At 35.1% G+C, this 15,004-nt stretch overlaps 3 protein-coding genes and 1 long non-coding RNA gene across 8 annotated transcripts; 2 read left to right on the top strand and 2 right to left on the bottom strand.

Annotated features, from left to right (window-relative positions):
* Positions 1-1,106: 1,106 nt before the first annotated feature.
* LOC149732180 (histone-binding protein RBBP4) lies at positions 1,107-4,772 on the bottom strand. Its single transcript, XM_089883465.1, has 4 exons — positions 4,672-4,772; positions 4,369-4,461; positions 2,141-3,153; positions 1,107-1,724 (listed from the first exon to the last, which is right to left on the bottom strand). The coding sequence occupies exons 3-4, from the start codon at positions 3,104-3,106 to the stop codon at positions 1,395-1,397; spliced, it is 1,296 nt and encodes a 431-aa protein (XP_089739591.1). The 5' UTR covers positions 3,107-3,153; positions 4,369-4,461; positions 4,672-4,772; the 3' UTR covers positions 1,107-1,394.
* On the top strand, positions 4,625-9,321 carry LOC149732179 (protein PBDC1-like). Of its 5 annotated transcripts, XM_089883470.1 has the most exons (8): positions 4,625-4,766; positions 4,859-4,918; positions 5,514-5,654; positions 7,219-7,330; positions 7,598-8,494; positions 8,552-8,704; positions 8,791-8,859; positions 8,915-9,321. In XM_089883470.1, exons 1-5 carry the CDS (start codon positions 4,734-4,736, stop codon positions 7,759-7,761), a joined length of 510 nt encoding a protein of 169 aa, XP_089739596.1. In that variant the 5' UTR covers positions 4,625-4,733; the 3' UTR covers positions 7,762-8,494; positions 8,552-8,704; positions 8,791-8,859; positions 8,915-9,321. The 5 variants fall into 5 exon arrangements, with proteins under 5 accessions (XP_089739596.1, XP_089739597.1, XP_089739595.1 ...); XM_089883471.1 differs by having other exon boundaries at positions 7,598-8,704; positions 8,791-8,854; XM_089883469.1 differs by having other exon boundaries at positions 7,598-8,704.
* Positions 9,322-9,543: 222 nt separating this feature from the next.
* Positions 9,544-11,226, bottom strand: LOC149732178 (uncharacterized). Its single transcript, XM_089883466.1, has one exon. It carries the CDS (start codon positions 10,973-10,975, stop codon positions 9,899-9,901), a length of 1,077 nt encoding a protein of 358 aa, XP_089739592.1. The 5' UTR covers positions 10,976-11,226; the 3' UTR covers positions 9,544-9,898.
* A 2,497-nt stretch (positions 11,227-13,723) lies between these two features.
* LOC149732177 (uncharacterized) lies at positions 13,724-14,502 on the top strand. Its single transcript, XR_016385524.1, has 3 exons — positions 13,724-13,809; positions 13,863-13,998; positions 14,389-14,502. It is a non-coding gene; the product is annotated as an uncharacterized LOC149732177 (long non-coding RNA).
* The last annotated feature ends 502 nt before the right edge of the window (positions 14,503-15,004 follow it).

Here is a 15,004-nt window from a genome sequence, read left to right as displayed (position 1 = left end):
TGTGCATTCGGGGTGTACCCACGGCCAACTAGAGATATCCCTAGTAGCCTATAGGCCGTGGTGTACCTTATATTATACATGTAACGTAAAAGTTTTTGAATGCAGGATGGAACATATTTGACGTCGCGTGACGGGCAACCAAAATTAGCTAGTCTGCTAGTGTTTAAACTATTGTACAAATTGTCAGGCATATGAAAATAACCTCCACACAAAGTTATACAAGTGGCAACTCGTAAGCGGCACGAGGTGTATGTGGAATAAGATGTTCGAGTTATAACGTATGTTGTTGCTCCACAATGTGTTTTGGAAACATTTATCTGTCATTGTGCGAAACAATTTTTTCAGTATATAGTAAGGTGGGGTAGGCTGGGTTTTCATTCTGTTTACTCGTTTTATTTGTTTGTATAAACAAAGAATATTTAGAAAAGTGTATAACCGTATGATCACGACTCTAAGAGCGTTGTTATTTGTTTAAAACACAAATATGTGATTTAATGGCTAAGGTTTCCTACCTTACTTCACAGTAATATTATACAGCAGGGTGGGGGGAGACAGGACACCTTTAGCACGTAAAATCCAAATATCCTGATTGTGTTTTAAACAATTAACAAAGGTATATATTGGAGTCGTGAGGATACGGTTTTATAATTCATTGAGTGTTCTTTCTTTACTACCAAATGGGAAAGAAAATAGAATGAAAGAATGTCCCATCTTATCCCACCCTGTATGTTTTTTACGTTATGATGGGAACTTCCCGAACGGTGGCACAGTTGGTTGGCGCGCCTGCCTTTACCGCAGAATTAATGGTCCACGGCCCTTCGCTGCTAGCATTGTGGGCGTATGTGTTCCTGGGCAAGACACTTAACGGCAATTGCTCAAACCCAGTGGTCACTAATGGGTTGTCCAAATTATCACCCAGACATAAAAAATTTAAAAATCCACCAACACCAACAAATAATCACCCACGAAGTAACATATTAGGTAACTCGTAAGCTGGCCCGAGGTCTATGAAACAGTACACCAGGCCACGCGAGGATAAAGTAAGTTACATTCATTCAACTTTAGATTCAGAAACATCTAGATCTAAGATTGAAACTTAATACAAGTTGTATGCTTAATAGTTTATTACATATGTACAACCAATGGTAAACCCTTACAAGTAAAAAATACGACTGAATTTATCGAAAAATTTCCATTTATACTTATCACAACAAAATGATTTTCCAATTATAAAAAGGTATCATGTATACGTATTTGGTATTACAACCAGTCTGAAATAAATTTACCTCAATATATAACCTTGGAACACATTTTATTAACCAATACAAAAGAAACCAAGATTACAAATCTATTTCAGACCGTTTTTGAACTGTTTTGTTTTTTAGATGATTATTTCAGGTAGCATTTTGCTCTAACTCTGCAGCAGGAGTAGAAGACCCGGCTGTATCTTGTTCTTCATCGTTGTAGATGTTTTCAGCCATCTGCCATACTTGCATAATGTTATCCTCAGAAACAGAGCAAGACACCCAAGGCTCGTTGGGATTCCAAGAAAAGTCTGAAATCTTTGCTGTATGTCCTCCATGTACGAAGAGGAGTTCAGGAGGACCATCTTCTGCATCTTCAGCACTCTGCTCTTCCCCAATCTTACTCAGATCCCAGACATTTAACCTCCGATCAGTTCCACTTGAAGCCAAGATGGTTTCATTATGTGGAGACCATTGAACCTGAAAAAGTAGCAAAATGTTCAAATTTCAATTGTTCAGAAAGAGATACAAAATTGGAAGTATTACAAACTAGCTGTACTAACAACTACAAGGCCAATGATCTAATGCTGTCAGAATATTCCATTACACATTGGCTTTTGTAAAGTAAAACTGTAGCAGTATGAATCACTGTATAGTGCTTCCCTAATTAATGTACTGTTTGTACCCTAACATATAATATATTAGTTCGGATTTTTAAAATTAGTTTCTTTTAATTTGATAAATGAAGGTTAAAAAAAAGGGGAAATTGTACTGTATGGTACGCGGCCGTCACCAAGCAGTGGTTGTGACTTGTGATGTGAGTTGGCCACTTATCATAATAAAAAAGGTAGAGTCGTGCTTAGGACGGTATTTAAATTCAATTCAAAATGTTATACCTGGAAAATTTCATCTTTGTGAGACTCAAACGAATGTAACTTAAGTTTGAGGTTCCGTAAATCCCACAAAGCAACCGTTTTGTCGGCAGAACCTGTTGCTAGAATGAACTCACTGTATGGGTTGAAAGAAAGGCAGTTAACTTCAGCGGTGTGTGCATCAACAACATGACTTGGTTTGTTACAAGCAGCAGAACGCGTATCCCAAATCATCAATTTTTGGTCATCAGCAACTGAACCAAACAAACTTTCATGCAATAAATGCCAAGATACGTCTTCAACTACAGCTGTATGACCTGTGTAAATATGTTGAGCATCCAGAATTCTCCCTTCACGTGGTGTGGCACCAACATCCCATAAACAAATGGTATGATCATCAGATGCACTTAACAAATGGCCGCTTAGATTTGGATTCCAAGAAAGGCCATACCCTTCCTTCTGGTGACCACGCAGACGCAAATCAGGATTGCAGTCTCCGCATGGATCTGGTTTGCTAGGATGCTTTGTGTAGTCAAACACCAACACATCGCTGGATGGAGTCTTTGTTCCAATGATGCATGGATTCTGAGGCATGAACCTGGCCCTGTTTACTTCTCCCTCATGGTTGATTTTAATTTCAATTTCAATCTTTCCACTCACAGAACCAAAGCCGCCAAACTCCCCACGCTCGCTGTCATAATGTGAGGCGTCAAACTGAGCATCGTCAGTTGGAAGTTGAACACTCGCGATGATCAAATGATTCTGTTCATCAGAGGTATGGGTGCCCAGAATCAAACGATGAACTGTGTAATCTTTCCCCTCAGGTTTGGTCACATCAGGAAGCCATTGGCAAGTAAGACTGGGCCATTCTAAAGCATGGGTCATGACAAGATCATACAGAAATGGTGTATTTTTCTTCCATATCTTGTATTCTTCATTGATGACACGTTCTTCAACAGAATCATCATACGCTCCGTCTTTTTCTCCCATTTCTATTATTTTAACTTTAATTCAACCAGTACACACCTTCACTGTAGCTATAAAATATAAAAAAGCTTAAATTTGAATACATCAAACAAAAATATTTAACTTTATCTAAAATATGAAAACAACCAGGTTTCTGCCACAAAACCCTTTTTGTGGAAACTAAAGCCCTTTTTCTTGGCTATACATGACAGAACGCAACAAATTATAATTTCGCTGGTAAAGTGAGACTTATGTTCCCACACGAGAGTTAAAATACTACGCAGCAGAAGAAAACCAAAACTGTTCTCATTGTTTACCAGTAAATAGTGGGGCTTGGAATAATTGGTCAAGTGAAGATGTTGAAAAAGTACATACATGTAAAATGAATTTATTACAAAGCAACCAGTTTTGACTGATCAATCAGAAACAAAGAAAAGTGGGACAAATAGTAAAATTGCATGAAAAAAAGTGCTTACAAAAAAACATTTATGTTTATCTTGTCACACCAAAATATTATGCAACAAGTGTTATTGGGACCCAAATACAAATACATTAAATATTGAGTAACGATAAATGGTGGACTTGAATGTAGCTCTTTTACGTAACATGTTTTAATGAGATGTAAGCCACTTTCATACGATGTTAAAATGTAAAACTATTTTATTTATTACATCACACCCGCTATCGATCTTATCAAACACATGGGAAGGGGTGATACTGCTTTTGAAAATAAAACTTTGTTTTATTACGTTGTCTCTCTAATGTGGACGATTTAAGTTTAGATATATTTAAAACGAGATCTCGCGCGTGCAAGAGCTATCATCAAAAATCGGCGTGCAAACCATGTACATTTCCAAGTCACAATAGGAAATCCTACTTAATTTAATACGTTTTTTTTTCATTGTTTAATTAATTGGCGTGCGTGGGACAAATTATGGCATGCATAACCAAAAGTTTGTAAAAAAATCGCTCGTGCCATACTCTGCAGACTGGCAACACTGCAGTCTTTGTGGCACTGGTAGCTTTTTACATCGTAACGTATATATATATTATAGTCACTTTTGTTTATTTGAAAACATTAATATAACACAATAATAATAGCAATACCCGTTCCACATACTGGTACGCTATTAAAAAAATATTTACTATGGTTTATAAATACTGTATTGTGTGATATAAAAATTTTATGAAACAGAATAAATAAAAACAATTAAAAAAACACATAAACATAATTATTCTAGTAGAATACACTAAAAATAACTAATATTCGGTTTTCCCACTCTTACCGACACAGCCCTTTCTTTTCCTCTTCGATTTTGCTTCAATACTGTTTCCCGCGAGTGGCACGTAGTGTTTCCAAAGCATAAAATTTCGTTTTACTGTGTAAATGAAATATGCTTAATTTAAAATTTCAAGAAAGAAATTGTCAATTTACTTTCAATTTAGATCAAGTTACATAAAATTCGCGTATTTTGTATGCTTTATCGTATATAAAATTTTAGAGAACACGTTATTTTATATGATGGTAAATAATGGGAACACTGGAAATAAACATGGTGGTTACATTCACAACGTTTCAGGATACTCACGTTTTTCAAGATTTTTAGTCTTTGTTGTTATCTTTGCTATTTCGTTTACGTTCACATGAAAAATGGATACGAATTCGCAATCATACACAAATGACGTAAGTTCTTGCTGTAATTATTACGTAATGTTAAATTCACTATTTGTTCGAATTTAAACAAAGATAAATATTATTTATTTCTTGAACCACAGAGAACGATTGAAGTGTCATGGGCAATGAAAGCTTATGATGAGGCAGAACTACATTATAACGTAAGCGCAATTTTATACCTCGATAGGTAATTGTTTGCGTTTTTATGTTAATATGTATTACATGTAGTGATTTTTGCATGGTGTGGTCTATTGCTTAGGTTTAATAATGTGCTCTGGAATGTGGCTGTTCTATGCAAAATAAAATATCCTATGCCAAATAATATATGATTTTCATGCTGGTGTTAAAAGTATTTGGCGAACATAGGTGTAGTGAGGTATGACTTCTTTAATGTAATGTATTCTGTTGCCTTTAATTGTCGTACCAAGTGAGAACCTACATTCCCATTTGGTTTAGTTTTATTTGCCATGTTAGTGTTATTCAATTTCTTTGTGTTGCTTTGCCAGTAGTACTGCAGTGAGTGTAAGCATTCAGTTTGTCTTCGATTACTTTTACCTGTTTATTTTCAGGTAGGTTACTGCTAAACTATAAGACTCTGCCCTTTGTTAAAGTAATTGACAGATGTAGGACAAAGTATTATGTACAATAATATATCAATAAAAATTCGAATAAAAAATTACATGTGCCAGTATTTATATATATATATATATATTTATTATATAATGATGGGTTTAATTATTTTTCCTTCTGTTCTAGTTGATAACTTCAGTTGATCCAACTTACCTTCAATTATCAAAGGAAGACGATTTAATATACCGACAGTTTCGAAAATCATTTCCAGATTTAGACATTGCTCACTTACATGAGGATGATTTAAAAACAGCGAAAAGTAAAGAAGTAGGTTGATGATAATCCAGACTGCAGAGTATGGCAGGTGCACGCGCGATTTTTTTACAGACTTTCGGTTATGCATGCCACAATTTGTCCTTAGCACGCCAATTAATTAAACAAAGAAAAAAATACGTATTAAATTAAGTAAGATTTCCTAACGTGGCTTGACAATGTACATGCTTTGCACGCAGATTTTTAATGATAGCACGCGCGAACGCGAAAAATAACCGTCTTGCACGCGCGAGATCTCGTCAGGAACTGCCATACTTTGCAGACTGGATGATAATAATATTAGATTATTTGGTTTGGTGTGAGGTTATCATATTTTTGTGGTACTATAACTAAATACAGGAGTCACACTTAGGGTGGTATGCAGAAAGTATACTTAACTTTTTGCTTGATCTTAGTTTAGCTAAACGGAGATCATGCAAAAAACTTAAGTGGTATGCAGAAAGTATAATCAGTGATTCTTAGCTGATCTATGTTTATCTTTTTCGTGTTTGTGACGTAACAATGGACGAGAGAATTTCTCTCGAAAATTACTCCACGAAGAAGGCAATTCTCGGTAAAAATGACGACAAAAATGTTTAATAAAAGTCAAAATCGAATTTGTTATTGTTTTTATACCTTTAACAGAATAGTAATCAATATAAACGGTAAAAATAGTATGGAAAGAGTAGCAGCAAGTCGGAGTAAGGTCAGTAAGCGGTTACCGAACTTTTGCGATCCGAAGCCCTTTTTTCTAAAAAGGCCCAGACTCCGTTAAAACCTATAAAAACGATCCAATACAATCTATTTGACGTGGATTTACAGAAATTAATCTTATGTCGCGTTACCAACCCTAAAAACTACCAATTTGCATCGCCACCAGACACTTAAACAGCCAATTTCGCTGTTTAACTTTTTGACGATAATCGACAATCAAAAATCGGTAATTAACTTTGATTATACTTTCTGCATACCGTTTAAATCGTTGTTATGTCAACAATGAACTTTGATCTAAGATCAAAGTTGATTATACTTTCTGCATACCACCCGTAGTGTTACAATTTCTTGCTAATAAATTTAAGATTTAATGCCCACTTTTTAATTACCGTTTATTTTGTTCTGTTTAAGTTATATACTTTTGAAAATAAAAGTGACCACATATATTTTACCATCCCGCTCCTAAACCACCTTTTACTCTGCTGTTAGGTAGTTTATCTATTCAGACAAGCCTAGCCAAACTATATTGCATTTACCATTTTGATTAAGAATCGGTTTCCCTATTCTATGTGAACAAGTGTGTTAATTGTATATTCGCACTGCCACCCAAGATTGTGTTAAATTAATAAATTAATAACATAATGTCTAAGTCCGTGACTTGTGTATGTGATTTGGACCAAGGCTACCGTTCAAATATTTGTAGATTTTTATCTCCAATCTGTAGTAAGTAACTTGTTAAATGAGTAGAAATGCCTTTATCTTTAATATTATAATTATAGTAGACAGTGTTATAGCAACAGGGCATTATAGGTTTTTCTATATTATATTGTTTCAACTTGTTTATAAATTAAATTTATATTAACAGGAGTGGAGAACGTTTTGTAATAAGTTCGATGGAGTTATTCAAGATTTTAATTATGGAACTTTGTTGCGGTTAGACCCGCTGTTGGAGTATAGTGAATCTAATACTTTATTTGGTAAGAAGTTACTGTTGTAGTTTAATCATTCAAGTAGATCAAGCCAATCACAGCTTATATTCATACCATAAAAAACTTACTAATTCATGCCGTAAAATTGAAAAAAAAAAATTTTTTTTTTAAGTAATTTATATACTTTAAATTTATGCTGCTCTTAGAACACATTCTCATTTTAGTTGCTTATAACACAAATTGTAAAGTCAGCTTTTAAAATTAGATTAGATTTATAGATTAGTTTAACCCATTTGCATTGATTTGTTTTTCTAGCAACTCGAATTCAGTTTTTGGCAATTGAAATTGCTCGAAACAAGGAAGGATTCAGCACAAGGTTATACCAAAACACTCGCAAAAACAAATCTAATATTTCTTCAAATGGAAATACAATCCATGGTATCATAGATGCAACAAAACAAATATCAGTGTCATCGTAACCAATATTTCAAGGGCTCTCTGTTTTACAGTATTTTACCAATTTTTCCTTTCGTTTCAATTGTCAACAGTCAAAAGACTCGCAACTTATACTTAGGATACTATTTTTAAATACATGTAATCATTTTCTCAACCTTTCTTCTGACAACACAAATATTTAAGCTATTTTTTTTGTTTTGATTTTTAGTCACTATTTATATGACTACATTTTTTCACACAACTATTTGTTAGCGTACACTAAATTTTCCAGTCTTTTTTTGTGAACTCCCAGCGATCAAATCAAATGGGCCAGTTTTGGTCATTCCTTTGCGATGCAAAAGTAACAGCACCTATTTGTGAGTTTTTTTCCAAACAACACAATACTATAATAGAAACAAATACGGTAGTTTCTTTTATCTGGTTACGGTAGTTCGTTGATTTGGTGGTTGTTTTTTCAAGTAATGTATTTAAAAAAGAAAACCTGGTAAATTTAAGCACTCGGGTAAATATTCGTTGTTTTTTTATTTGTAAAAAATCTACTGTTTTTTTAGTAACGTTTTAGTTAATTAGCTAGTCAGCGCTATTAGAAATCTCGTAGTTGTACGATGTAGGACTGTAGGCGTTTACACCATCCTGCGGTATTACCAAGAACATGACAAAGTTGATTCCACACTCCCCCATTTCTTTCAACCTAGCGTTATTGGATGCGTTGTACAGTATGAAGGCAAGCGCATAAAAGTAGGCTGCAAATTGCAGGTTAGTACTTTACAGAATGCACAACAGACAGCGTCAGAAAAGTTCTGTGTATGTCAGGTTTTTACAACATTGGCCAATAATAAGTGGAATTGATGTTGCAAAAGCATCGGACATACAACGTTGCTACAATCAAAGGGAATTACACAAACGAATGTCATTTGAAATGCGCCAAAAAAGTGTGGACAAGTTACCGTCTGTTATAGAAGCACGGTAAGCAGTAGATCTATCAGCATAGTACACTAAAGGGATGCTATGCTATTGTTGAAATTTATGTTAACAGTGAAAACCATTCTTAGATCTATATCTTCCAAGCACGCTAAACCATTTGACACTTCAGCAAATACAAAAACAGAGCTTCCAGTACGGTAAGATTAAAACTGTGAACAACTTAAAAATTAATAACTTGTCCTTTTGATACAGACCAAAACATTCTCGATCAGTCACGCAGCAACAATATATTCTGCCTCCAATGTTACTTCCTCTCCCTTATCAATCGAAACCATTTGATTTTAAGAAAATTAACTCTGCCAAGGCCCCAAAGCCAGTGCTGGACCCGTTTTTCTACACACCTGCTGCACGTCATCAAAGGTCCAGGGCGTACGAGAATCAAAGGAAAACAAACATTTCTGAATTGTCGAGTAAAGATTACTCTATCAGGAGAAACTCAAACGATTTACAAAATGTGTAACCATATGGGCTGCGGATTTCGATATACACTTCTTTATAAGGGTATTTTGTCCAATAAAACACTTTTGTTTAGTTCTTTTTTTCAACTAAATTCTTAATTTTCGGTCCCAAAATCTCTTGATTAAAAATTTGGGCCAAAAGCGTGTGGTTCTGGAGCTGTTGCATGTGTATGGGTACGAGCAAAAGCACATGCATTAGTAATGACCAACTATATTTTAAAATGCAACTTATTTATAATGACTGTCGTTTCTGAAAAACGGTATAGTAGAGTGAGGTAAGACGGGACACCTTTGTGAACCAGAAAGTCTATGCTTTAAGTAATGTTAGATCGTGACAATCCACAAGTATATGTACAGTTTATTTTACATTAGCAACACTTGACATTAAGTGGCGATTTAACATATAGTCCATTTATTTAAATATTGATTTTGTTATATTAGGGTGGGGTAAGACGGGACATCCTTAGCACATAGTATCCAAATATTCTAAAAGTATTTTAAACAATTAACAACGGCCTTTGGAAGTGAGAATATAGTTTTATAACTTTTTAAACGTTCTTAGTTTACCTCCAAATGGAACGAGAAAATAGAATAATAAGGTGTCCCATCTTTCCCCACCTTACTATATATAGGCTAAACTTGAAAACATTGGAGAAATTGTATTTTACAGCGGCGAGATTAGACGACTGATGTAATGTTAATAATTGTGGTGTCTTCTTTAAACACATTTGATGTTGCCACATGGACAGAGTATTTTCCCATAGTCATCAAATGATAAAATAACACTGATGACATTGAATAGAAGATTAACATCATAAACGACTTTTGTAAGGTTGTGAAAACTTCCGTTATTTTGTATTATAACGATAGCAAGCACTGTGGCCAGAAAGTCTGTGATAATACAAACTACAGTGACAAACGTCAACCGTTTAAGCAAGCGAAGTATCTTCTTGTTTATTAAAGATTTCGTTTCAATTTGTTCTGTGGCCTCTGGTAGATTAGTTTCCTCCACTACATCTGTGCACGTTTGTGAAGAACTGCCAGAACCGCTCGTGTCAGGTTCCTGTTTGTTTATACACTGCATCATAGATTTCCGAAATGACAAAAAGTTTGCGCACCCTTTCCAATTTCGCCGAAGGGGAATAATAAAAAGAACTAAGAGTGAAAACTGCATAATAGTATTAAGAATGCTCCCTATTAGGTATCGGGCTATACGACCTGTATATATGCAACCAGAATATGATGATTCGTAACCATCAACACCGGTGACCACAGCATATATCGTATAAGAAACACTGCCGACCGTTATGAGAAAACCGCTGAATAGACTCCAAGCCAAAACAAATTTGTTGTGAGATTGGGCAAGCAGTCGATTCGCGTACAAAGCACGCTGTCGATACCATAGCGAGAAATACACAGACACCAACGCAACCATGTAAATGACGAAACTGGATCCCATCAAACGGCCACACTGTACGTCATATCCGGGTTTCTGAGGAGAAAGTGCAATAATCAAGAGGGAGGAGCTGCTCCGGGCGAAAGACATGACAGCGGCCAACACAACTAAGCTGTACAAAACACCACCGTTTGTATCAGCTTTGTTTCGTCGCCCGAATCTCTTCGTGCTTACACCATGGACAATCAGCTTCACTATAAACCATACACTACATGCCGCAATAATGGCTTCGATTGTCAAAGAAGCGATGAACTGGATTTGCCTCGTTTTTGGTTCAATAATGTCATCAGCAGATGCATTCATGGTCGTAACGTCATAGCCTTTAGTAAATCCGTCCATATTGCTGTAATCAAACGATGAATGAAAACTTGAACCCCAGCACCACTATAAAACAAACAGTTGGTTTTTCTTGAAGATCCGTGGTCTTGTAATTCAAGTTAAACTCTTTAAGCTGTTATAGACAACGTAGATTCTTTGGTAAAACCTTTATAAAAAAAAAACAAATTTATAGCTGGTCTTTACTAATATGCACAATGCAGTACTTATATATGTGTACCTGTATAGAAGAGAATGAAGACCATTTGTTCATGCACGTGAATTTTATAGGAAGCAACTGAACGTAACAATCAGGAAATACGTAATAACAGCCAATCAAACTATATCACGGTTGGCTGAATGCCAATTTTATTTAAGTTTAAATGTTTATGTGTCTTTGCTTCATTTTTAGTATCTTTACGTGGCAATCTAAGTTCATTCTTGGTGCATATATAGTAGGGTGGGGGTGATTCTAATCGTGTTTTAAATAACCAAAAAGGGTGTATGGGAGTCATAATGGTACGTTTTTTAATTCCTTTAATTTTCTTTGTTTACCAAGTGGGACGAGAAAACAGAATAAAAAGGTGTCCCGTCTTTCCCCACCCCCCTATACATATAATTTCAAACAATTAAATAACAGAGGGTACATTCTATGTTCCTTGTCATTTTCGTGTATTTGCTTTCGATTTAATTAACGCTAACATTCTTTACCTAATTTCAGAATGCTAACGCTTGATTATATTTTTATTTACAATTTTTAAATGCCGAAAATTCAGTTATTAATTTAGATTAACAACGCTGTTTTAGCTAATGTGTATGTGCTGACGTGTATTCCGTTTCTTAGTTATCGCACGAATTGCAACCAAACGAAGGTGGTTAAATAAATAAAGCGCACCAAACTGTGTGTAAGAAGTACTTTAGGCATAAGAACGTCTGCCAGCCGCAGCAACTAACTATGTACCTATAAAAGCCAGGAAATGGCTTTTTATAACAAAAACATGCGCAATGTAGCGAAAATGTCAAAGTCAGTAATTGCTTTTTATAATAAAATTCCATTAAAATAAAATAAATATGGTGTTTCATATAGTATATGGTATATTGGATTTAGTGCTGTTTAAAACATGTAAATGAGGTATTAATCAAAATATTTGCAACAGTTGACGGGACAGAACAATTGTGCCAGATGTAGGTATTAACAGATGAACAAAGTTATTTTGATCAAGATGAACTTAACAAACATAGAAATCAAACAAGTAAAATAGGTTCAATTGTACATGCGTTCATTTATTACACCCAGACTTTTGTTAAAGTAATGCAATTTCTTTTGGCTGCAATCCTTTAACAAAACCATCACGTGATTTCTCGCTTAAGTAATACTTTCCAGCAGTGATGTTTTTAAGTAACTTTTCGATACCATAGCGCATGTTATACTAAAATATAATTGCTTCTTCGGTAATTTTTCACGTTGTGAGACGCATCTTTTCGCAGTTGTTCTCAGTCTCACAGAATGGAAAATTACCAATACAGCATTATCGACAGCAATTTTCGTGTAGTTAGTAGGAAACATCACGGGAAGTAATCAATTGAGACATCACGTGATCGTTTCAGTTAGAAGGAAACAGACGATAGAGAAGACAAAAGTTGCTTTTATCAAGAAGAATTTAGTTTCAAAATTTATTTAGCTGTAACAACATGGGTGCTGTGCTCGATTGAACCCTGCAGTATACGTGGTGGCTTCGTTCGAACAACACCCGCACTTATGGACGCAGCATCTTTGTTAACCAAACACACACTCGGTGACAAACACCAGTACTGAATTTAGATCCAAGAATATTATACCAAAACACTTACAAATATAGATAAATGGTGTATCAGCACTGCTGAGCATGAACAGGAGTTTCCCGGTGTATACCGCATTGGTGATTACACCTAAACGCAATTGATATACACGTGTTTGAGGCACATAATGGTACTATCATTGTTTCAGTTGTGTCCTTGAGCAAGAAACTAGAGCGCAATGCCTTAATTCAGTGGTCACAAATCTATAGCGAAGCCATTCATTCATTTATTCATTCATTCATTCATTCATTCATTCATTCACTAATGCTTGTCTAAATTATCCGTCATATAAAACGTATTCTTCATTACAAAGTTGCATACACCTATAGGTGGTGACTCGTAAGCGAGCATGAGGTTTATGAATAATTCACCTGTGTTATAACGCCAGGATAAACAAGTTACCTTCATACATTAATTTGGTTTCCAAAAAGTTCTCTGACTTCGAAAGCAAAACTCTGTAAATATAAGAACAGATTTAAATTGATCAAGAATGATAAACTCCTATGATGTCATCAAACCCGTCGTTTAGTAGGTTGGGGTTAAATGGGACATTTCTTATAAAGCTGTATACTAACGACTTTCATATGGACCGTTGTTAATTTTTAAAATACGATCAGGATATTTGGATAAAAAAATATTGCAACATGTGTTACCAACGCGAGGCGTATGTAAGTGATATTATATGCAGCCTCTTGTTGCCCTTGCGCAGCTCGCTGATTTCGATCTTAAATCATTAAGTCGTACTTGTGTAATTGAATGCAATCACGTTGGTGCATGTTATAGAAACAATAGAAACCATATTATATGATGGCAAGCTTTCGTGAACAGACTCTCCAAGCACAGGAAACCAAGCAATTTACCGAAATTGCGAAATCATTTTTGGCTTTGCGGAAGAACATACTAATTCTTCTTAAATCAAAACGTTTCGGAAATATGGACGCATTTAATAACCACCACACTCGTAATAAAAGGCGTCGAATTCCGGTACGAAGTCACCTCTTTGTTCACAAGATAACAAAGTGAGTGGTTGGTTTGTTTTAGTCGTGTTTTGTGACTAATATTTTTTCTGCAGATGAATAAGTCAGCGCTTCTCCTCTTGCTTGTCATCGGACTCCTCGTCCTCACCGAAAATACGAATGCTCATTCTCACGCAGTTATTCGTCGTCGTAGTGGGAGCTCGAAGTGGAATTGGAACCAAAGGCAAAATGGTGAGCATTAAAGGATGATGCTATACTCACAAGTGCGTGATTGGTACGGAAAACCCGCAATGCAAACGTCTAGTGAAATCAGCATTGATTAACATCTTTATAATTTTACACGATGATGGTTTTTACATTCGTTATAACTTGCAAACGAATGTTGTAATTCGTATTTACGACGTAATTCGTAACCAAACACACCAGAACAACAGAAGGAAATGATAATTATTTATCTAGCGCGTTAAGCTTTGTTTGTTTCGTAATAACACATTAAAAGGAAAGAAACAACGAAATATTATGGTCATAATTCGCCACTTATTTGTGTATTTCGTGATGATCGTAAGAATAATTCGAACATAGGTCCTGTCATAATTCATAACAATTTTTACACCATTTCAGCTGAAGAAGCCATTTCAGCTGAAGAAGTCGAGGATGATAGATGGTGAAACGATAACTAGACGACTTAAAATGCAAAACACTTGCTGTCGATATCAATAAACCAACATGCATATACACGTCTTTGTGTTTACAAGCAATCTATATATTTCTCAATGGAATCATTTATGAAGTACATCCATACTTGAGAATTATCTTTGCAAGTGCTTATTGGGGTATATACAGATACAAACCTATATTGAGCAATAATACTTACAACCTACAGCCATACTGATGGTATAAAGCTATGGCAATGCAACAATAGATAAAACTGCGTAAACACTAAACTAAATGTGACAGAAAAAATAAAGACAGGGTCAGATAATTGCAACATGGGAAGTGTATACATATTAATATTGGGCACGTTAGTGGAAAAATAAACTCGTTTTCGCCGATCAATTGTTGGGCACGATGTGGCTATATATAGATCCCTATTGGACACGTTTTGACAATACAGGTTCATTATCATCGACCGGTTGGTATTGTTATACTTGTGTTTTTTAACATATACTTATAATTATTCTTTATTTTCGAATTTAGTCTTTAATGTCTTGACTGAAATCAAATCATAATACATATA

The sequence above is a fragment of the Ciona robusta genome, chromosome 8 (assembly GCF_009617815.1).
Source record: "Ciona robusta chromosome 8, ASM961781v2".
NCBI classification, from domain to species: domain Eukaryota; kingdom Metazoa; phylum Chordata; class Ascidiacea; order Phlebobranchia; family Cionidae; genus Ciona; species Ciona robusta.
This window is presented reverse-complemented; position numbering and strand designations above follow the sequence as displayed.